This window comes from Cetorhinus maximus, chromosome 15, assembly GCF_964194155.1.
Source record: "Cetorhinus maximus chromosome 15, sCetMax3.hap1.1, whole genome shotgun sequence".
Taxonomy (NCBI): domain Eukaryota; kingdom Metazoa; phylum Chordata; class Chondrichthyes; order Lamniformes; family Cetorhinidae; genus Cetorhinus; species Cetorhinus maximus.
Window position 1 is genome coordinate 25,847,826 of NC_135893.1, and position 24,845 is coordinate 25,872,670.

Genomic DNA, 24,845 nt, shown 5'->3' on the forward strand with positions numbered 1-24,845 from the left:
GGATAAGGAACAGAGTTGCCACGACTCTGCAAAGATCCAGGCCAATACTTGCGTTGCAGTTACAACCAAATTCCCTGAGCCTGACCTTCAGCTGTCTTGGACAACTTTGAAAACCTGTTATAATAAAATAAAAACAGTAAATGCTGGAAAAGCTCAGCAGGTCTCAGGCAACAGAGAGAAGCAGAGTTAACGTTTTGAGTCTGTATGACTCGTCTTCAAAGCTAAAGAGAAGTAGAAATGTGATGGATTTTATACTATTTAGGTGGGTGGAGCAGATACAACAAAGTAGGTCAGGGATAGGTGGGAGCTAAGGAGAAATTTGGCAAACATGTCATGGACACAGGTCAAAGGGAGTGTTAATAGTAGTGCTAAAGACTAAAGAAGGTGCTGATAGTGGCATAAAGGTAAGGTAACAGAATGTGTTAATAGCAGAACAAGGGTCACTGCTTTGAAAGCAAAACACAAACAAATGACAGGTGGCCCTGTTGTTGTTGGGGAGGCAGGTGGGGTTGGGGTAAAAGGATAAAAAAAAACCTTAAAGAATAATAAATAAATGAAAATAAAAATAAATGGATTTAAAAGGGGTAAAGATGGAGGAGTGAATTCACGGCCTGAAGATGCTGAACTCAATGTTAAGTCTTGAAAGCTGTAAAATGCCTAATCGGAAGACGAGGAACTATTCCTCCAGTTTGCGTTGGGCTTCACTGGAACATTGCAGCAGGCCAAGGACAGATATGTGGGCATGAGAGAAAGATGGTGTGTTGAAATGGAAGTGACAGGAAGGTCTAGGTCATGCTTGTGGACTGAGTGAAGGTGTTCCGCAAAGCAGTCACCCAGTCTGCATTTAGTCTCCCCAGTATAGAGAAAGCCGCATTGGGAACAGCAAATACAGTAGACTAAATTGAAGGAGATGCAAGTGAAGCGCTGTTTCACCTGAAAGGAGTGTTTGGGGGCCTTAGACGGTGAGGAGCGAGGAGGTAAAGGGGCAGGTGTTGCAATTTCTGCGATTGCATGGGAAGATGCTGTGGGAAAGGAATGAAGAGTTGGGGGTGATGGAGGAGTGGACCAGGGCATCCCAGAGGGAACGGTCCTTATGGAATGCTGAAATGGGGAGTGTGGGGAAGATGTGTTTGGTGGTGGCATCGTGGTGGAGTTGGCAGAAATGGCGGAGGATGATCCTTTGAATGCGGAGGCTGGTGGGGTGTAAATTGAGGACAAGGGGGACCCTATCATGGTTCTGGGAGGGAGGGGAAGGGTGAGGGCAGAGATGTGGGAGATGGGTCAGACACGGTTGAGGGCCCTGTCAAAATGGGTGGAACCCTTGGTCAAGGAAAAAGGAAGACATGTCAGAAGCACCGTTTTGGAAGATAGCATCATCGGAACAGATAGATGGAGGCGGAGGAACTGGGAGAATGGGATGGAGTCTTTATAGGAAGCAGGGTGTGAGGAGCTGTAGTCGAGGTAGCTGTGGAAGTCGGTGGGCTTGTAATGAATATTGGTGGACAGTCTATCACCAGAAATGGGGGCAGAGAGGTTAAGGAAGGGAAGGGAAGTGTTGGAAACAGACCATGCGAAGGTGAGAGAGGGATGAAAATTGGAAACAAAATCAATGAAATTTTCCAGGTCCTGATGAGAGCATGAAGTGGCACCAATACAATTATTGATGTACCGAAAAAAAGAGTTGTGGGAGGAGGCCCCCCCGAGTAGGACTGAACAAGGAATGTTCCACATACCCGACAAAAAGACAGGCATAACTGGGGCCCATGTGGGTACCGTAGCCACACCTTATATTAGAAGGAAGTGAGACAAGTTAAAGGAGAAATTTTTCAATGAGAGAGCAAGTTCAGCCAGGTAGTGGTGGGTAGGGAACGTTTGGGCCTCTGTTCAAGGAAGAAGCGGAGAGCCCTCAGACCATTCTGGTGGGGGATGGAGGCGTAGAGGGATTGGACATCCATAGTGAAGAGGCGGGGGTTAGGGCCAGGAAACTGGGAAATTGTTGATATGACGTAAGGCGTCAGAGGAATTGCGAATGTAGGTGGGAAGAGACTGGACTAGGGGAGAGAAAATGGAGTCAAGATATTTGAAAACCTGTTTCTTGCAGAAGAGTCAATGACCCTCCATGATTTGTGTGCTTCTTATTAGGTTAAACAAAAAATTGGAGCAATGAAGCTTTTTGGCCAAGAACACATAACCCCTTTGGGTAGAACAATAACCCCTGCCTAAGAAAAAGAACAAGATATGGCACATAGAACAGTATGCTTACAGAGTCAAGTTTTCCATGTAGATAGTTCAGGCACAGGAAGCAATAAGGCCACTTGTGGACGCAGACAGCAACATCACAAATCTAGACCTAGATCAAACTAAACAGCAGGACAGATGATTATGTTGAGGATAATCCATCAGCGTGTATTACCTTTGGTTAATTAAGGGGCATTGTTACAGTACTGGCACCGTTTAGCGATGGATACGTCACATGTGCACCCATGGGCAGGTAAGCCCAAGTTACACTGCCAAATCAGTCAATCACTAGGAATTCTATGCATTCACTCATCAGAAATCTTGCAAAATTTTAATATCAAGAGATAGTCAATGATTTCTCTGTGCTGTGGCACTTTCAAAAAATCTCAAAGCGAAGCTTCAAGAACATACGACAAAGGAGAAGGCGGCCATTTGGCCTCTCGAGCCTGCTCTGCCATTCAACAAGGTCATGGCCGATCTGTTTGTGTTTCTAATTCCACATTCCCATCTATCTCCGATAACCTTCGATTCCCTTGCCTAACAAGAATCTATCTACCTGTACCTTAAAAACATTCAATGACCCAGCCTCCACCGTCTCTGGAGGCAGAGAGCTCCAAAGTTGCACAACCCTCAAGAGAAAAAAATTCTCCATCTCTATCCTATAAGGGCGACCCCTAATTTAAAAACAGTGCCCTCTACTTCTGGGCTCACTCACAAGAGGGAACATCCTTTCCACGTCCACTTTGTCAGGATCTTATACACTTCAATCAAGTCACCCCTCACTGTTTTAAACTCCAGTGGAAACAAGCTGTCAGTCTAACTTTTCCTCATAAGACAACCCGCTCATTCCAGGTATCAATCTAGTAAACCACCTCTGAACCGCCTCCAATGCATTTACATCCTTTCTTAAATGAGACTAAAACTGCACACAATATTTGAGATATGGTCTTACCAATGCCCTGTATAACTGAAGCATAACATCCTTACTTTTATGTTCCATGCCTTTCGTAAGAAAGGATAGGATTCCATTTGTCTTCTTAATTACTTGCTGTACCTGCATACTAACTTTTTGTGACTCATGCACTCGGACACCTAGTTCTCCCTGTACCTCGGAATTCTGCAGCCGTTCTCTGTTTAAGGAATACTCTGCTTTTTTATTCTTCCTGCCAAAGTGAACAACTTCACATTTTCCATTATGCTCCATCTGTCCATTTTTTGCCCACTCACTTAACCTATATACATCTGTCTGCAACCTCCTTATGTCTTCTTCACACCATACTTTTCTACCTATCTTTGTGTCATCTGCAAATTTAGCTTTAGCTCCAAGCAGTCCAACTGACTCCAAGCTGAAATACTAGACTGAGAACTGACTAAAATGCTTGTCCTGGCTTTAGCTTTAATTCAAAGCTCAGTTCTTTATTCCAATAAAAAAAATACTTAACATGGCATATGTATAATGTTAATTATTAATTTTAGTATATATAGCCTTTTTAGGAACACAGACATATATCATGCCATGACATCCACAACCTTGGCAGTTAGTCTACTAAATGGGCCTTCCTGGTAAGCAGGATTTCTACATGCTACAAGGATGCACCATGGATTGTACTGTGGCACTTTGCTGCAACGTAAGAGAGTCAGCTGTATCTGGTGAAGATCCCTTAAACTTAATGCTTTCCCCACATCAAAACTGATCACTTCAAAAGTAAAACGAGCCCCGACTTCTGGTGGGAGGTGCTCCTGGCACACTTTGTGCAGACACTGATACAGCTTGTGACAATCTAGATGGAACTAGCAGGATTTCTAGTGGATGCTGTAAAACCGCCTTTGCGCGTTGGCCACAGGGAAAGAACTTTAGGTAAAATTTTGATGGAGTCAGGGGAAAAAAAATGGCTGATTAGCATAAATGGGTTCTGTTCCAAATTTCTGACTCTGAGATAAAGGCAGCTTTACATTGTCAATACAACAGGAATTTCAGGGCTCTTCTGTATTAACTTGTGATAGCACACATGCAGGGAGTTTAACCACAAAAAATAAAAATTCCATTGATGGGAGAAAAACACAAGAGAAGGGAGACAATGGCTGCTTTTACATTGCACAACTTTATGTTGCTGCTGCAGGTTTTTGGAAGCAGTGTTGTGTGGCACTACAACCGTGCTAAGTGGGATAAATTGCGAACAGATCTAGCAACTCAGGACTGGGGCATCCATGAGGCGCTGTGGGCCATCAGTAGCAGCAGAATTGTACTCAAACACAATCTGTAACCTCATGGCCCGGCATATCTCCCACTCTACCATTAACATTAAGCCAAGGCAGCTGATCAACCTTGGTTCAATGAAGAGTGTAGGATGGCATGCCAGGAGCAGCATTAGGCATACCTAAAAATGACATGTCAACCTGGTGAAGCTATAACACAGGACTACTAGCGTGCCAAACAGCATAAGCAGCAAGTAATAGATAGGGCTAAGTGATTCCACAACCAACAGATCAGATCTAAGCTCTGCAGTCCTGCCACATCCAGTCATGAATGGTGGTGGACAATTAAACAACTTGCTGGAGGAGGAGGCTCCACAAATATCCCCACCCTCAATGATGGAGCAGCCCAGCACAGCAGTGCAAAAGTCAAGGCTAAAACATTAGCTACAATCTTCAGCCAGAAGTGCCGAGTGGATGATCCATCTCGGTCTCCTCTGGGGGTCCCCGGCATCACGGATACCAGTCTTCAGTCAATTGGATTCACTCCACGTGATATCAAGAAATGGCTGAAGGCACTGGGTACTGCAAAGGCTATGGGCCCTGACAATATCCCGGCAACAGTACCAAAGACTTGTGCTCCAGAACTTGCCACGCCCCTAGCCAAGCTAATCCAGTACAGCTACAACGCCAGCATCTACCTGGCTATGTGGAAAATTGCCAGGTATTCCTTGTACACAAAAAGCAAGACAAATCCAACTCGGCCAATTACTGTCCCATCAGTCTACCCATGATCATCAGTAAAGTAATGGAAGGGGTCATCAATAGTGCTATCAAGTGGCACTTGCTTAGCAATAACCTGCTCACTGATGCCCAGTTTGCCTTCTGCCAGGGCCACTCAGCTCCTGACCTCATTATAGCCTTGGTTCAAACATGGGCAAAAGGGCTGAACTCCTGAGGTGAGGTGAGAGTGACTGCCCTTGACATCAAGGCAGCATTTGACCAAGTGCGGCATCAAGGAGCCCTAGCAAAATTGGAGTCAATGGGAATCAGGGGGAAAACTCTCCGCTGGTTAGAGTCATACCTAGTACAAAGGAAGGTGGTTGTGTTTGTTGGAGGTCAGTCATCTTAGCTCCAGGACATCACTGCAGGAGTTCCTCAGGGTAGTGTCCTAGGTCCAACCATCTTCAGCTGCTTCATCAATGACCTTCCTTCCATCATAAGGTCAGAAGTAGGGATGTTTGCTGATGATTGCACAACGGTTCAGCACCATTCACGTCTCCTCAGGTACTGAAGCAGTCTATGTCTAAATGCAGCAAGACCTGGACAATATCCAAGCTTGGGCTCACAAGTGGCAAGCAACATTTGCACCACACAAGTGTCAGGCAATGATCATCTCAACAAGAGAGAATCCAACCATTGCCCTTTGATGTTCAAAAGCATTACCATCACTGAATCCCCTATCAACATCCTGGGGGGTTACCATTGACCAGAAATTGAACTGGACTAGCCATATAAATACTGTGGCTACAAGAGGTCAGAGGCTAGGAATAGTGCAACAAGTAACCCATCTCCTGACTCCCCAAAGCCTGTCCACTATCTGTAAGGCACAAGTCAAGAGCGGGATGGAATACTCCTCACTTGCCTGGATGAGTGCAGCTCCCACAACACTCAAGAAGCTTGACAACATCTAGGACAAAGCAGCTGCTTGCTTGGCACCACCACATCCACATTCACATTCCTCATTCACTCCCTCCACCACCGACACACAATAGCAGCAGTGTGTACCATCTACAAGATGCACTGCAGGAATACAAGGCTCCTTTGACAGCACCTTCCAAACCCATGACCACTACCATCTAGAAGGACAAAGGTAGCAGATGGATAGGAAAACCACCACCTAGAAATTCCCCTCCAAGTCACTCACCATCCTGACTTGGAAATATATCGCCATTCCTTCACTGTCGCTGGGTCAAAATCCTAGAACTCCTTCCCTGATGCACTGTGGGTGCACCTACACCACATGGACTGCAGTGGTTCAAGAAGGCAGCTCACCACCACCTTCTCAAGGGCAACTAGGGATGAGCAATAAATGTTGGCCTAGCCAGCGAAGCCCACATCCCATGAATGAATAAAAAAAAAGCATGGGCCTTGTGAAACTGTCTGCAAACCATTACATGGGCCATAAACCATTGCATAAACCATTTTTAGTGGGTCAGCAAGTCCTGGTCATTTTACATTCCGTTTGCAGTGATACTAACCAAAACTCCACCATGATTATCAATACTGCAATGGTATATCTAGCTGCTTAAAAGCATGCAGCACAGCATGCTTCAGTTACTTTGTACTTATATTAGGATGAAAACGGCAGTAATCTTATCTTCAGTTAGAAGCATGCAATGTCATAGGAATGGGAGTTGGTGATTCAGCTCCTTGAGCCTTTTCTGCCATTCAGTTATATTATGGCTGATCTGCATCTTAACTCCATCTCCGCACCTTTGTTCTGCAACCCAACCCTTAATACCCATAACTTACTGCAGTTCCTTTAATGTTTGGAAGTAAAATTAAGTCTTCATTGGAACTGATAACCATGAACAGAATTGATGATTAATGTCAAGTTGCCATCTGACTCTCAATGAAAGTGAAAACTATTGAAACTAGTTTGGGATTATTAGTACTGCTATAAAAAGCTCCTTTTTACTAAAAAAGTGAAGGATTAAGGCTCAAGGTGCAGGATAACAAGGCTGAGAAAATAAAACTAGGCTGATCAAGCAATGGTGATTATTGGATTTCAAGGAACGATATGCGAAGACAAAAAGCTGCCTTTATACTGGTGTTGGAGATGTTTGCGCTCTTAGTTCCTGATGCGCATGTCTCAGACAGCTAATAGCAACCTCAATGCAAACATGCTAGGTTCACTAAGATATCCAGGAAAAATTGGTTAACAAAATAAGTTTATTAGTTAGGTTTACTGTAGGAGTGCCACTGCTTGCAGAAGAATCACAGAACTGGAGGGCAGAAGTCCCCATCTCAATGCTTTTTTTTAATTCATTTGCGGGATGTGGGCTTCATTGGCTGGGCCAGCATTTACTGGCTATCCCTAATTGCCCTTCAGAAGATGATGGTGAGCTGCCTATAAGTTGTACAGTTTGAGGATCCATGGAAATAATGAGTTACAGTAGAAGACAGTACAAATATTTTCAAGCTGGTAAGAGGAGTATGTAAATGGCATATCTGCAATTGAGGAAGCACGCAAGAGAAAGATTCAGGGAGAAACTGAACATAATTGTTAAAGACCGAAAGACAAGATCCGAGTTCACTGACAGTTATAATTTTTTTCCATTCATTCGTGGGATGTGGGCATCGCTGGCTACACCAGCATTTATTACCCATCCCTAATTGCCCTTGCTCAGAGGGCATTTAAGAGTCAACTACATTGCTGTGGGTCTGGAGTCACACGTAGGCCAGACCAGATAAGGACAGCAGGTTTCCTTCCCTAAAGGACATTAGTGAACCAGATTTTTTTTAAAATGGCAATCGGCAATGGTTTCATGGTCATCATTAGACTTTTAAGTCTAGGTTTTTATTGAATTCAAATTGCACCATCTGCCATGGTAGGATTTGAACCCGGGTCCCCAGGGCAATACCCTGGGTCTCTGGATTACGAGTCCAGTGACAATACACTATGACACTATGGCACCGTCTTCTGTTTGAATCCTGTTTTGAAATTACTCTGGCAAGTAAGGTTGTTTCATAGTTGTCTGACACAAAACAATGATACAGATCCAGTCCAATGACCTTTACAATGCAGAGTCGTTGCTCAGGCTGCATTCAATTATTCACGCACAGCCAAGTGTTCAGATGACTCAAGAGGAACCAATTTAAGTTCAAATCGCAATGCTGAGAGAAGCTGGAACGGACATTTGGACTCAGCACACATGCGATAATAAGGTCTGAAAAATCTGGTTTTGCTCGTAAAACACACACTAAAGTCATCAGTCATTCTGGTTACAATTGAAACTTCCTGTTTAAGCCCTTGTGTGCATTACGAGCTTTGAAGCATCCTGTTAAACAATGCACTAAAGGGCACTTCACATTCTACTGGCTTTCTGGAACTCAGTCACACTTCACCAAATTCACTGTTTGCTATTAAAGGAGTGTTGGCAGACTTGCTTCAGCAGAAAGCTTTACTTAATAAGATTTCAGGACATTGAAAGCGAACCTGGGTCAGAAATCAGCACAAAACACACAATAAAAGGTGAGCCTTGAGGTCTGGGAGAGGTAATGTTAAGAAGAGTATCAGACAACAAAAGCAGCTTTTAAAAAATAAATGCATTGCTTCACACACAGCTATAAACTGGTCTTTTTTTGGGGAGGGGATGCTTTAGAATTTACAGCTGTCATAAATCCGAACACACTACCAAATGGTGCCAATTAACAATGTTGTCCATTCAGCTTAAATCCCTTAGGGTCTATTTTCAGGCGAGGAAGTATATGACCGTGAACAGTTCAAAGAGATCATAGTGCAGCTAAACTTCTATGTTCTCACAGTCACCACCAAGTAAACCTGGTCCTGTAAGTAATGTGTAGGGTATGAAAAGGGCCCACTGCTGCAGGAAAAAAGCCTAACCAGAGTAGAAACAGATCAAACAGCTTGGGGAATATGACAGAAGAATTTAAACTAGCACCAGTGCAACTAGGCTCAAAATTAGTTTTTTTATTTGCAGATGTTTTTCAATAAATCTGTTACACATTACTCAATGCAACGGGTAGCACACATCTAAAATTGGTTGATTTTCATCTTCATACATCTCCTATCCAAGACTCTACCTATCCCATGTGCTCAAATTAGAGTCAATAAGATCAACATATATAAATATATTACATGTATTTACTATATTTACAGATAACTCTATGGCTTGCAGCATGTCTGCTTCTTATTAAATTGAAGACTTTCAAACAGTTGGTGGACCAGCTGTCACCCAGCAGTGGCGCATCTCCATTCTCCTTTTGACTTTTCAAGATGCAATCATGCACATCCCAGGCTTTTGTAACTGCTGTCACTCTGGGACTCACCCCAATGTGAATGGGCAAATTCAGTCACATGATGAATGTCCATATTTGAAATGATTCATATGTCAATTCATGGGAAATTTTATCTCCAGAGATAAAAGGGTGGTTTCTTTTACTGGCACTCAAGGAAGAAAACAAATCCATGGTTGGTTGGCGTCTCAGCATGCTTTTGTGTTATGAGCTCTCGGGATTAGATTATGATCCCGACGAGTAATTCCACATGGTTTGTAATCAGGATTTGGTTTTCATTTACAGTTTTCTGTTTGGGTTTAATCAGTTGCCTTGCTTGGGGGCCCCTAAAAGATCAAATCTTTGCCTTTAGCTGCACGCCTCTAATGCTAGCCCTGATTACAACAAAAATGCTGCACGACTCTACGATGTTAAACATTTCTCTGTTTACAGTTTACATATTTTCTTTTCTTCATTTGTGAGATGTGGGAGTCGCTGGCTGGGCCAGCATTTATGCCCATCCCTAATTGCCCTTGAGGTGGCGGTGGATGAGCTGCCTTCTTGAACCGCTGCAGTCTATGTGGTGTAGGTACAGCCACAGTGCTGTTAGGAAGGGAGTTCCAGGGTTTTGACCCAGTGACAGTGAAGAAACAGCGATATATTCCCAAGTCAGGTTTGTGCGTGGCTTGGAGGGGAACTTCCAGGTGGTGGTGTTCCCATGTGTCAGATGCCCTTGTCCTCCCAGATGGTAGTGGTTGTGGGTTTTGAAGGTGCTGTCTAAGGAGGCATGGTGAGTTCCTGCAGTACAATTTTCAGATGGTACACACTGCTGCCACTGTGCGTCAGTGGTGGAGGGAGTGAAAGTTTGTGGATGGGATAGCCATCAAGCGGGCTGCTTTGTCCCGGATGGTGTCAAGCTTGTTAGGGTTGTTGGGTCTGCACTCATCCAGGTAAGTGGATAGTATTCCATCACACTCCTGACTTGTGCCTTGTAGATGGTGGACAGGCTTTGGGGAGGCAGGAGGCGAGTTACTCACCGTAGGATTCATAGCCTCTGACCTGCTCTTGCAGCCACAGTATTTATATGGCTTGTCCAGTTTAGCTTCTGGTCAATGGTAACCCCAAGGATGTTGATACTGGGGGATTCAGTGATGGTAATGCCACATTTAGGTTCTCTCTGGTTGGAGATGGTCATTGCCTGACACTTGTGTGGTGCAAATGTTACTTGCCACTTGCCATCCCAAGCCTGGACACTGTCCAGGTCTTGCTGCATTTGAACATGGGTTGCTTCAGTGTCTGAGGAGTTGGAAATGATGAACATTGTTCAATCATCAGCAAACATCCCTACTTCAGACCTTATGATGGAGGAAGGTCATTGATGAAGCAGCTGAAGATGGCTGAGCCTAGGGCAAAACCCCAAGGAACTCCTGTAGTGATGTCCTGGAACTGAGATGATTGACCTCCAACAACCATATCCATCTTCCTTTGTGCTAGGTATGACTCCAATCAGTGGAGAGTTTCCCCCCGATTCCCATTGGCTCCAGTTTTGCTAGGGCTCCTTGATTCCACACTCGACCAAACACTGCCTTGATGTCAAATTCATCTCTTTTGTTCAAATTTGAACCAAAGCTGTAATGAGGTCAGAAGCTGAGTGGCCCTGGCAGAACCCAAACTGAGCAAGTTATTGTTAAGCAAGTGCCACTGGACAGCACTGTTGATGACCCCTTCCATCACTTTACTGATGATCGAGAGTAGACTGATGGGGCAGTAATTGCCAGTTGGATTTGTCCTGCTTTTTGTGTTCAGGGCATGCCTGAGCAATTTTCCACATTGCTGGGTAGATGTCAGTGTTGTAGCTGTACTGGAACAGGTTGGCAAGGGGCGCAACAAGTTCTGGAGCATAAGTCTTCAGTACTATTGCTGGAATGTTGTCAGGGCCCATAGCCCTTGCAGTATCCAGAGACTTCAGCCATTTCTTGATATCATGAGGAGTGAATATAATTGGCTGAAGACTGGCATCTGTGATGCTGGGGACCTCCGGAGGAGCCCCAAAAAGTAACATATAGCCCCAAAAGTAACTCCTTGCATATGTTGCTTATGATATGGGGACACTGATTAACTGTTTACTTAATCCGTCTTCTGGCTGAATTGGCAACATCGGGTCAGATGTCGGAGCTGTTAAGATAGCCTTTAAAGGTCCCATAGCATTATTAAAAAAGCAACAATTTTCTGATGCATTGGCAACAACTCCCAACTACCCACACAGCCAACACCACCAAAATAAAGTACACTGACGCATTGGTCATTTATCATATTGTGTTTTCTGCAGTACAGAATGGTCCTCATGCTTCCCTACACAACAGTCAAAAGCAATTCATTGTGTGGAGTGTGTGATGCAGCAATGTAATAAAGTTCTTCATAGTGATTAACATTACTTGTAACTGTGGTTGCTTAAAGCAGACTTCAATAACATTTTGAATTGTGTTCAGATTTGAAGATATTTTGATACTTTCTCAAACTGGGCTGAATTCTATCAATACCTACTATTAGAGGATGATTGAATTGTCTATTAAAATAAAGTCATGCAAGTTTGAATAGCCTCATGCTAAAAAAACACAAAATTCTGTTTAAAATCAAATAGGTATGGTAAGTTTGCTAGTTGAGGTATTTTGCTGCTTTACAGACTGAGAAGTATGGGTAAAAGTAACACAAGGTAGTACAGTCTGCAATGCCCCATGGGCAGTATTATACCCAGCTATTTGGATGGTTTACATTATACACAGGTAGGATTGTGTTACATGCAGAGTAACTCAGGTTGCAATGTATTACCATCCTATACTTAACAGAAACCATCAGATGCAAATTACTGAGAAAGTTCAACTGAGGCAGTATGTGTAGGGAAAGTGATCTTCTGTGGCGTAACATTACGTGACAAATCTCACAAATACCCATGCTCATCATGAATAGCGCAATCTGCTCAGAGTATTCTGATTTTGTACAATAAATCCCTATAGTAGTAAGGATACTGGGTTCTTTGTGACAACAAATCAGTTGACTGCTCCTGCTGTGGGGAATAAGGCCCAAGTCAAGATTGTTATCAGAATCAACTGAACCCTGGGACATACTGAAACATTGCAACAACCTCTTGATTATGTCATCTTTCTTTAAAGAAAGGGTTTATTTTATTTAGATTTGTTCAATTTTTATTTTGCTAGCTGCACATATCATTTACACAAAGAAGCAATTTTGTGTTTTACTTCACTCATTTACTTCACTAGTTATGGGGAAGTAGCACACCTTGCGTGTGCAGTATTAGTAATCACTGTACAATATTAATATGTCCCCTACATATAGTGTCACTGTACTTTACACACTATCAGTACATTCTCTAAATGCAGTAGTAGACCCTTTCTTACAGTATAACATTGTGTTCATGTGTTCGAACATACGCATAGTATTAGCATGCCCTGTACATATGAGTAACCTGTACATACAGTATTAGCACCCTTATATATGCCATTAGTACACCTTGTACTTATAAAATATTACCTTACTGTACATTGCAAATATTTCCTAAAAGTCATCCTGGACATTGAAGCCTGGTATGTGCCAGCGCACTTCAAAAGCAGTGTGAACACTTCTAAAGTCGTAACATCTAAGTTCTAGTACAGAAACAAAGCATTGTTTAAAAAATGCTTAATATCTATTCAATTTTGAAATGGACAGTCCTAGGTAAAGGCTGCCCAGAAATTTCTAAAAGGTAAACTGGGTACCTGGAGACTACTGCATAAAATAAAAGCCTATTATCTTTCCTGTTACTTTTCTGCCTCCTGCTGTGGAGCATTAATTATTGCTAATGGATTCAACAATTTTTCATCAGCAGCAATCAATCATCACAATTCAAGCTTTAATTCCATCTGCTGCCTGTTCTGGGCTGTAGGGATGAACCAGAGCATCTCAAAGTCTCCAACCTATTTGCCTATTAATTTAGGTGCTTTTTGCTTAAAGTACTGAAAATTGTATTTTGCATCAAACCCTAGAAAAAATAATGATGTTTGTTAAAGGTGACTGGGATATCCCCAGTCTTAATGCTCTCTCTTGCTGTAATTGTATGCAGTGTTAACTGTGTTTCCTCCTTACCTGTGGTTGGTTATTGTTGTGGTTTCTCGCACAGCCTGAGCTGTCTCTGAAGCAAAGTCAAGAGCACCTGCCACTGGTTTGGTTACCGTGCCAACCAGTCCCTTTCCAAGGCCTGAGAAAAAACCACTGACGCCACCGTCTGTTTTCACTCCTTCTACTGTTGAAGTGATGACACTGGTGAATCCACCAAGAATACCTGTGGGAGATGGACAAGAATTTTTTAAAAAACCCTGTCAATTCTCCAGTGTCCCTGAGACTGGATGATTTTCAGAAAGCATAATCTGAAAATGAGATCCAAGGCAAATTAGTTTCCCTTACTATCTCTGTACAAAGTTCACATAGAAAAACGGTTGGACTTTTGTAGCAGTGTCAGAGGAGAACTCAGCTTTTGCTACTGCAATAATTTATTTCTAGTCAAAATCAATCATGCACTGCATATAAAAATAACAAGTTGCATTCAAATAATGCATTATCAAACAGAATTTAGTATGCAGCCACAGAAGGAGATGTGAGGGCAGATGACAAAAAGCTTGATCAAAGTAGTAAGTTTTAAGGAGCACCTTAAAGGGGGAGAGAGAGAGATAGGGAGCCAGAGTGGTTTATGGAGAGAATACGAGCGCCTAGGGCCTTGATAGCTGAAGGCAGAGCCAGCAATGATGGAGCAATGATGGTCAATAGGCCAGAACTGGAGCAGCACTGAGATCTCAGAGGGTTGTGGGGCTGGAGGAGAATACAGAGGTAGGGAGGGGCAAGAATATGGAGGGATTTGAAAACAAGAATGAGAATGTTAAAATCGAGGTGCTGCTTAACCGGGAGCCAATCTAAGTCAGCGAGCCCAGGAGTAATGGGTGAGTGGGGTTTGGTGCAGGTTAGGACACCGGCAGCAGAGTTTTTTTTTATTACGTCAAGTTCACAGAGGATAGAATATGGGAAGCTGGCCAGGAGTGGGTTGGTTACCCCTAGGCTTGACTATTCCATGTCACGTATGAGGTTTTCAGTAACAGATGAGCTGAAGCAAAGGCCGAGTTGGCAATGTTATGGAGGTATAAAGAGGCGGTCTTAGTGCTGGCACAACTATGTGGTCAAAAGTTCATCTCGGATTCATGTATGATAGCAAGGTTGCAAACAGCCTCAGACAGCTGCCAAGGAAAGGGATGGAGTCAGTACTAGAGAACAAAGTTTGTGGCGGGACCAAAGACAATGGCTTTGGCTCCTCACAATATTTAGTTGATGGAAATTTCTGCTCATCCGCTACTGGGTGTTGGACAAGCTATGTGGCACTTAGAGGCAGTGAAGCGGTTGAGAGGTAGAGTTAGAGTTGGGTGTTGTTGATGTGGAAACTGGCACTGTGTTTTTGGATGATGCTGCCAAGGGGCAGCATTTGGATGAGAAATAGGAGACAAATGGGTTGGGAAAAATTTAGAGGATCACTGTACTGGATCTCAAGATCTCTCTACAACAGCACAATATACTGATGGAGGAGATTTCCTTCCAGTGATTAAGCCTTTATCCAAGTCTGCTACAGCCTTCATATGCAGATATATTTCACATCGATGGAAGCCAATGAAGATATAGTCACATGGCACTTGGTACAAATTTTGTAGTAACTGATGGGGTGGGAGAAGGGTCAGGGTAGACAAAGTGGCAGTAATCATGCAAAGTAGTCTTTAAAATGGTTAACAAAACAGAAGCTAGATAACATTTTCTCACTGAAGGGGACTTAAAAACTATGAAGTAGCAAAAATAAAACAGCAAGGAACCATTTTTGTGATCTGAGACTACATATGCATGCTGCATGAGTCAGCACAGTAAATCTAAAGATGCACCTCAGACTTGGGAAATGGTTTGGTTGGGTGGGCAAAGATTAAAAAAAAACAGGGTGGAATTTTCTTAATTAGACAGTGTTCTAAGTGATTTTCCACTGTGCGATGCTGAACATTCCGAATTGAGTGCGCAGGGTGAACAAACAAGGAAAAATGGACTTTCTGCTTACAAAGAACTTCTGTCTCTGAGGACAGGACATCTGAAATGCATTAGTCTGAAATTCAATCATTATGGAGCATGACAACTTTAATGTTATAAATTCAGCTGGACAGCAGGCTATGATCGATGAAAGGTTCCATTGTAAAAAAGAAATCCATCTCAAAAGCCGTAGGAATGGTAAAGTATATCCTAGAAATGACATGCCCACAGTTGGATAGAGTACACAGAAGATATTTATAATTATTTCTCCCAGCTATGGATTTTAGCTGGTATTAATCCAGAATCTTTAACCACTTACACTGGTGAACTAAACTAGAACTGCCTCTTCCACATACTCACCATGAGCTAGTCCCTGAATACCAGCCACAAGGTGTTCACCACTGGTCACTGCTTGATAGCGGATAGATTCCCGCTCGGCCTGATGTCTGGTGTCCATTGTCTTTCCCAATCCATCTGATAAAGTCCCGGCAAACTGTAATAGGCAGGGAAAACAAAACGATACTTTAAAAGACAGAGGAGTTAGGCACAGCAGCTCACCAACAATGAGTGTTGAATCAGCAGATGACTCTTAAATGAATATCTCCTTATCCTGTCCAACACCACAGAAGATCTGAGACGACTATTGCACTGAAATTTTCCCAGTAAACAAAGAATTTGCATCGACTATTCCAGTTACGTGGATCAGCAACACAGGGCAAATTTTCCGCTTCTGCTGCAGATTCCCCTGCTGGGAGTGCATAATGGTACAAATGTAAGTCTACAGTTCAGCCGACGACCGCCTTAGTCAGTTTAGCAATTAGAGATTCAAAGCTAAATTGGTTCACTCACAAATACAAACAAAGTCTAAACCAGTATTGATATTGTGTGACTAGATGTCACTCACCCAGTTAGACCATAGCACACATTTACAAGGCACAATATCATATTTGAGGCAGATTATCATTACTCTTAACGTTTTTGCTCTGTTGATGCCATGCGTAAATTTTCTGACAGGCTTTGGGATCCCAATGTTAGGACCAAATTGGGGTCCCAAATCTGCACTTGCTAGGATGCAGCCTCCTAATAGGCCTACTTCACAGACTGTGAATGCACCTCAACATGGTGGCGCCATTGGAGGTGAAAATCTAAATCAAGATTTCAGAATGGCCAAACCAGTAGGCCCATTAGATCAAAGGGGCAACCACTATGCCGACCACATTTGGGCCAGAGGTGTGGTCTTTCCTGCCGATGGCCCTCTTTATAGCCATCGCATTCGATGACCTCTCCAGTCTGCCATATCCTGCAGCTTCTGGATGTGGCGAGATGTTGCTCTGCTGCTGGCAAATGCCAGCAGTGCTGTAAAATCATCCCTAATTGGGGACTTAAGTAGCTAAATGGCTGCCTGACACTGTTCAGTGGGTAAGCGATTCCTTTCCTAGACCACTCTGGAAAAGATCCCTAGCTGCGGGAATGTGTCGGGGAGCAGTCCCAAAGCAGCTCCTCCAATTTTCCTGGCCTCCTACCTCCAAACTCACCATTGCGGGGCTGAGAAATTTCAGCCCCTTAACTCTGAATTGGACATTGAAGTCTACATTACTTCCTAGATTTAGAATCCAGTTCTCACCAACGGTTAATTTCCAAGGTTTTCATAGTTTTATTTTCAAAGTAAAACAAGGGTAATAGGAGTTACCAGCATTTCACACAAACCAACTTAGTATACAATAAGGGATGGCGGACCAAGGTTTCTGTACAATTCCCTTAATGATGAATTCCTGATCCAGGTTGTGGCCAGAAGAACATATTTACTAAGCACAGGAGACATGCCAAGGAAATTACACAGGACACAAAGAATCTTTTTGGAGGGAGTGGGATTCTGTACACCTTAATACATCAATCCATAAATAGCCAAGTAAAAGCTGAAAGTTGTCATTGTATACAAGCTTAAACACGGCAGCCACTAGACTTTAATTCCTGCTATTTACAACAGAAGTTCTCTCCCTTCAGCAGGTTTAAGGTAAATAGATGGTCTGCTTTCCCGGGGACCCACAAAGATTAAAACCGGTTTCACACTCCTGCATACACTGTGCAAGTGCTCCACCCTATGCAATCTTCATCGCAATCATAGTTTAAAAATAAATATGGTAGCTTCTTCTAAAGAAATCCATGAGAATGGAACTCAGCTTAGAGGAAAAATACATTTCTCTATATGTAACTGCACATGGGAACTCTCAGGCTCAAACACTGGTGTGTGCTGATTTCAACTGTTTTTATTATATATTTTATTAATTCCAGCAAGTTTTTCTTTGGATTGCAGTCAACCAGACAAGACTTATGAGCCCAGAACTGGCATCACTCACACAGATCTCGAGTAATATAAAGGCAGCTTTTTTTTAGTGGATCTCTGCTTGGGCTACAGCTGTAAGGTTGCAATGATGAGTCTCAGCACCCCTAAGCTGAAAAGAAAAAGATCAGCAGGCTTCAGATTGCTATTCAGTGATCCCTGTTGGGAAATGCACATTTGTAGATGGCCGGTGTAGACAACATTAAATTAGTTTTTCCAGCATTTTTTGCTTTTGTTTTAAATTAGGCCATGTGGTCTGCCACAGTTGGATGTCTGCAGCCGCTCATTGGCTAGGCTCCCACATGGATTCTGCCTACTTGGATGCACTACTGAAATAGGATAAATCTGGTGGAACTGTGCAGCTTCTTCAGGAGAGTGAGGAAGAAAATAAGAGAACAAAAGTCCTGATCGTTCTAGATTTGTAATTATGACCTGTCGTAACCTGACATTAGCACAATGTTCATTTATTCACTGCTTATCTGAACAGTACAGCCTGCCTACAGTCTGATTGGAGTGTGAATTGTCAGCCAATAAAAACCATGGCAATGATTTTCTTGGTGCAGGGCCCAGCATGAATTGCCTGGACTGTCAACAAGACCTTGTATAAAAAGACTGCTTCCCCACTGTCCTCACCATCTCACTGCCACCACCCCTCCCACCACCCATCAATTTGACAGCTGATACATAAAACAGTTGATCTCCAAAACTTAATTTTGCCTTAAAAAAATTAATAACAGGTGAAAAGTTCACTTCTTATAGGCAGACAGAGCCACTCCAAAGAAGACAGTTAATAGTTCAACAACAAGAGAGCTTTTTCAGATTACTGTTCCAACAGCTGTTCTATATTGTTACTTTCAGAGTTCAACAGTTTACATGGCAATTATTACATGCTGAATTCTCATACAAAATGATTAAGTTACATTCCAAACATGAAGAATATATTGTGGTTATAGTGCACCCTCCAGCAAGTTTGATGCTGGATAGAGAGGAAGAGAAATTATTCAAAAAGAGGGCAACAACCAACCAGGAACTTCTGGCAGTCTCTTGTGAGGGTCTACTGTATTGTGAAATAAGGGGAAGTCACTTGATTAAAAATACTTGCTGTACAGGGCCATACAGGCCAGAAGTTCCCAAGTCCGATCCCTGGTCTGCATTGAGTTAATTGATTTTACTTGAGGTAGCAGTAGGAGTGCTACAATTGGTCTCAATGCCCCGGGGGAGGCAAAACTTAGACCGTAGTTTAAGTTCCTGTTAATAGGCTGGCTCTCAGTGGTTAGAATGGAATTTGTTAGAAGTGATCCACCCCTCTCTTTCCCTTTTATCGCACGGCAGGGGATAAATTGCGTTGCTCATTATGCATTTTACTGTGAACATGTTCTCATGTAAGAGTTTCTAGCAAAATTCTAAAATGTCTTCCAAAAATTTAAGCGTTTACAATTTTAGTAGAACTACTGGCTGAAGTATTAGCAGATGGATTTGTGTCACTATTAATTGTGGCAAATTCAAATGTTCATCATCCGCTGGTGATGGATAATAGTAACCAAACAATTCTCTCTTTCATAACCATTAGTGCTGTCAGCTCACAGGTGTCTTTGCTCATTTTTAAAGAAGAATTAGCATTTATAAGGTACCTTATTACACCCCTCAAATGCCCCAAAGCAATTCATGTAGAAAGCTGCTTTGTCAGGAAAGACAGGAGCTATTTTGTGCACAGCAAGATCACACAAACGGTGATCGGAAGGCTGATGGTGATGTTAATCAAGAGAGAAATGTTCATTGATCAAGAGATCCACAGAACTTCTGCTCTTCTTTAAATAGTGTCACAAGCCATCTGAAAGGCAGCACCATTGACAATGTAGAATTTTCTCTGTAATGCTTGGAAATGCCAGGTAAGATGATATGTTAAACCACTGGGCTGGCATTTAACTCACGATTGCCTGTCTCTGAGACAAGAGTACTACCAACTGATGTAAGCACCACTTACAAAAAAACTAGAAAACATGCAACAAAGTTAATCGTTATGGGACATTTCCCTGAAGACACAAAGGGAGTGTTCAGCAAAGTTCAACATGTTATTTTTTAAATAGGCAAACAAGACATTTAACAAAGATCATTATCGTGATTTAATAATAAAGGCATTTGCTCAGTAAAGTTCATGATCACAGGATTAATTTTTAAAAAACGAGGAGCGCATAATTTTAAAAAAAAGTAATAGGAAAACTTGGGTAGGACAAAAAAAGGCATAATTATTTCAAAAAATTAGTGCAGACAAAAGTTCATTTAAGACAGTTAGTTAACAAAAAATACTGAAACCTTTAGCTGCAACTTTCCTTAAGCTATTATGATACTGATGCCCGGACAAGGCAGGTTCGGAAAGCTCATCTCTGTAAGTCAGCTTCTGGTGCTTACACTACTATACAGCATTAAGATTCATGTTTGCGGCAACGTTCCTGATCAGGTCTTCCTGGTTTCTGCATAAGATCTGTTTGTTCGGAGCTGCTGCCACTTAACATTGGTCTTGGCATAATATAAATTCAGCTTAAATATGACTCAAGCCCAGCAGTGGAATTTTAGAGCAACAAGAACTAGAAGCTTTCCTGGATTCTGATCTAAACAAGTGCTGTATAAAGGCAGTATTTAATATAGAAAGAATGTTTATAGGGAGTGGAAGGAAGGGGAGAAGGGGGATCATCCATCTGTTTTATTTAAAGGATTCAAAATGTTTTCACAGGTCACTAAATCACTTATTCCCTTGAAGAAAATGATATTGAAATACATCCTTTTTTTCTTGTCTTTATCAAATATGATTCCTCATTCTCGTCTTTCTTCATCTTACTTTGGAAAATCAAAAGCTTGCACCCCTTTGCTCCAGGTCTTTACACTGAATACACGGAGAGTGGACAACAACAAGCTTTTACACTGAGTTCATAGAGGAGGAGGACAGCTTTTTAAACTTGGAGAATGAAGTACTGCAATTTTCTTAGTGCCACAAGTGAAGGTCTCGTTTCCACAAAGTAGTTCTCTTTTTTCACAAAGATTGCAGAGAACAGCTCTCTCGACAGCTCAATGAGCTTGCTCAGTGGATAGCTGAACATCACAAAGGGCCAAGTGTGAAATCAATTTGATGTGGAAGTCACTGATCTCAACTATGGTGTTTGTACAACTGATGCTCTGGGTTAAGAAAGAGGAAATTTGCTAAAGTTTCCACTCCCAATGGCCCATGCTGGAACATATGCTTGTGAGGTTAGAACAGGATCAGACTTGGAGATGATGTTCTACGTAGCCAAATAATTCAGGAGAAATGGGTAAATTTGCACAAAATGAGGGGGAAAATAAAAAGCAAATGTTTGGAACTAATTCTCATTTTTTTGTAATAATAAAATCAAAATACCGTGGATGCTGGAAATCTGAAACAAAAACAGAAAATGCTGGAAAAACTCAGCAAGTCTAGCAGCATCTGTGGAGAGAGAAACAAGAGTTAATGTTTCGAGTCTGTATGACCCTTCTTCAGAACTTCTTTTTTTATTCATTCATGGGATGCGGGTGTCGCTGGCTAAGCCCTAACACTGAAGAATCATTGCTCTGGGTCTGGAGTCACATGTAGGCCAGACCAGGTAAGGATGGCAGATTTCCTTCCCGAAAGGACATTAGTGAACCAGATGGGTTTTTACAACAATCAGCAATGGTTTTGTGGTCATCATCAGTCTTTCAATTTCATGAGGAGAATTTTCTCTTCATCAGGTGGGCTGGTTGGGAGCAGGCGCGGAGCAGATCGCTGCCCACAATCGGCTGCGTGCCACCGTTTTACATGGGAGGGTCAATTAAGGCCTGCCCAACGTGACATGCACCCGGTCGCTACCTGTGCGGGTGGGAGAGTCGAAGATTGTGCTATTTCGCGCATATGTGCAAGCGAGCACAGAAATCTCCCTGAGGCACAGAGCTGCCTCAGGGGGATCATATTCAATGTGAAACATAAAAATAAAAAAAGTTAAAAATCATTTACACATGTCTCCTTATGTGACAGTGCCACATGAGTTGGGACATGTTATCAAATGTTTAAAAAATCTTTATTAAATTAATAAACCCTTCATGAAACCTCATCCCGCCCATGGATGAGGTTTCATGAAAAATGTGAAAGCCGCCTAGGCCCTTAAGGTTGGACAGGCAGCCCTGAGAATTAGGTTAATTAGTGTATTAATGGCCTTAACAGGCCTTTGACAATTCGCAGCCGACTCCAGTGTGCATCCGCCGAACCGAAGATCAGAATAACGCGCAGTGACATCGGGACACACGCCTGGCATCACCGTGCATCATTTTACGTATCACACGATTCTGGCCCAGATTTTTAAAAATTGAATTCAGATTTCACCATTTGCCATTGTGGGATTCAAACCTGTGTCCCTACAGCATTACACTGGGTCTCTGGAATATTAGCCTAGTGACAATACCACTATAGCACTGCCTCCCCTTACATTGTATGTCTCTGTTAAGTACTGAAGATGGTATTTCAATGTACTCGCAATCCATCAGAAGTTTGATTTTATGAAAATGTTCAACTTTGAAAGCTAAAAACCCATGATGACAAGTTTAAAAAAAAATTGTCAGTGTCAGTCAAAATCAGAGACTGGCCCAGCCTGTTGTCGCACCCTGCTTACACTCTCAGTGCCCAGGCCTAGGGCCAAGAACATTCACAAGATCACAACGCAATTATGGATAAGGAAGGCCTTTTGGCTCATCTTATTTCATCCATGCAGAGAATTCCAATGTCACCCCAATGTAGGATCCAATTGTTTCTTAAATGGATTCTGGGAATTTTGCTCCATTATTTAACCTGGAATTTAAAATTGGTCACTCTTTGTATGCATTGTTTCCTGATTAGCCCTAAAATGACTGTTTACTAGTTTGAACATATGTCTAGTTCTAAATACTATCTGACTATCTCTGGGGATTATTTGTTTTGATCTGTTTAGACACATGCAGGATGTCAGCACAGAAAAACAATTAGCAGTTTTTCTAGTCAACAACTTGCAAAGCTCACTTGAAATAATCATTGCCTTTGGAAGGAGCCAGGGAGAAACAATTAAGCAAGTGCGAGAACATGCAGCCTCAAACATATTATTTTCTACAGCTGATAACAGGATTGCATGGATATTGCAAATCAATGCAATTTTTTTCTCCTACATTACCTGGTTCATATTTAAAATTACACCCAAAGAAAGCTGAGTAAAAATTGCTTGCTGATTATAGAATGACCACCTTACTAAAAGGCGCTAGACACGGTTTAGATGCCTGTATAGGTTCAAAGTTTTCTCAAAAATAATCCCCTTCAAAAAAAATGACTCTGCTTTAGAATTCCACTTAAAGGCCAAAATGATAACAAATCTCCGTGTCCTATAGATAAAACAGCTGCTTTTAAATTGATGTTGATGGGGATGTTAGTGGCATAGTTGTAATCTCAAAATGGGGCTGGATTCACTAAACTGGGGGGGGTTTATTAAAAAAAGTGGTTTACTGAGCCCATCAGGGGGTTACTGCTGGCTGCACAAGACCCGAATCTTGGGCAGAAACCCCACTGACATTAACATAAAGGCAGTTATTGACAGATAGCCATGGTTCAAAGGCATCTTTATACTGTAAGCATTCAAGGCAGATTATGGAAGATTGGCACGAACAGGTCTGTTACCTAAGCTGGCAACTACTGGGCCCGTGAATTGGTTCCACTTCTGGCCAGTGTCCAAAACAAAACAGCACACGGCCAAAATGTCACTGGAAAAAGTAGCGCCAGCAATTCAATATAGGGGTGCTGTCCTGAAACTGTATCAGATGCCCTGAACTAGAACACTGCATGCTTTTGCCATTTCGCTTCAGGGCTTCCAATGCTATGTTCTCTCACAATATATGCCATACAAATTCAATTATATTCTTTGAAGCAGGGTACTACTGGAAAGAAAGCAGTGAAGGTGATACTCGCTCATGGAGTAGCAAACATTTTCATTGAAATAAGCAGTTGTGTTCTAGTCCCCGATTAACAGCATTTCAAATATAGGCTTTACAGCTCAGTAACAGGTCATTGGGCCCAATTAGTATCATGGAATGGTTACAGCACAGGAGGAGGCCCATCGTGTCTGTGCCAGCTCTCTTCAAGAGTAATTCACCCAGTGCCTCTCCCCTGCCTTTTCCTTGGCCCTCCAAATTTTTCCTCTTCGGATAATGATCCAAAGTCACAATTGAATCTGCCTCCACTACCCTCTCAGGCAGTGTGTTTCAGATCCTAACAACTCGCTACGTAAATAAGTTTTTCCTCATGTTGCCATTGGTCCTTTTGCCAATCATCTTAAATCAGTATCCTGGAGACATCTCACAGAATTAGAGGTCAAAGGGACTAGGGAAAATGAAGGATTGAAGGTAATTAGTGTTAGTAAGCAGGTTATATTGGATAAATTAATGGGACTGAAGGTTGATTAAGTCCCCGGGGCCTGATATTCTACATCCCAGAGTGTTGAAGAGGTAGGTATGGAGATTGTGTATGCATTGGTGATAATCTTCCAAAATTCTATAGATTATGGAACAATTCCTGCAGATTAGAAGGTAGTAAATGTCACCCGACTATTTAACAAAGGGGGAGAGAAAAAACACGGAACTACAGGCCCGTTAGCCTTTTATCAGTAGTAGGGAAAATGCTAGAATCTATTCTAAAGGATGTGATAAATGGACGCTTGGATAATAATGATCTGATTGGGCATAGTCAACATGGATTTATGAATGGGAAATCATGTTTTATGAACCTATGGGAGTTTTCTGAGGATGTTACTAACAGAATTGATAAATGGGACGTAGTATACTTGGATTTTCAGAAGGCTTTTGATAAAAACCCTCACAGGAGGTCAGTTAACAAAATTAAAGCACATGGGATAGGAGGCAATATACTGGCATGGATTAAGGATTGGTT

At 42.3% G+C, this 24,845-nt stretch overlaps 1 protein-coding gene across 1 annotated transcript in view; it reads right to left on the reverse strand.

The window, feature by feature from the left end:
- The window catches only part of vps13d (vacuolar protein sorting 13 homolog D), a 280,943-nt gene that overhangs the window by 30,390 nt on the left and 225,708 nt on the right, over positions 1-24,845 (reverse strand). Inside the window, exons 65-66 of the mRNA XM_078558176.1 lie at positions 15,916-16,048; positions 13,594-13,789 (exon numbers count right to left, since the gene is read on the reverse strand). Coding sequence (XP_078414302.1) covers positions 13,594-13,789; positions 15,916-16,048 — 329 coding nt within the window. The remainder of the gene's footprint in view (positions 1-13,593; positions 13,790-15,915; positions 16,049-24,845) is intronic.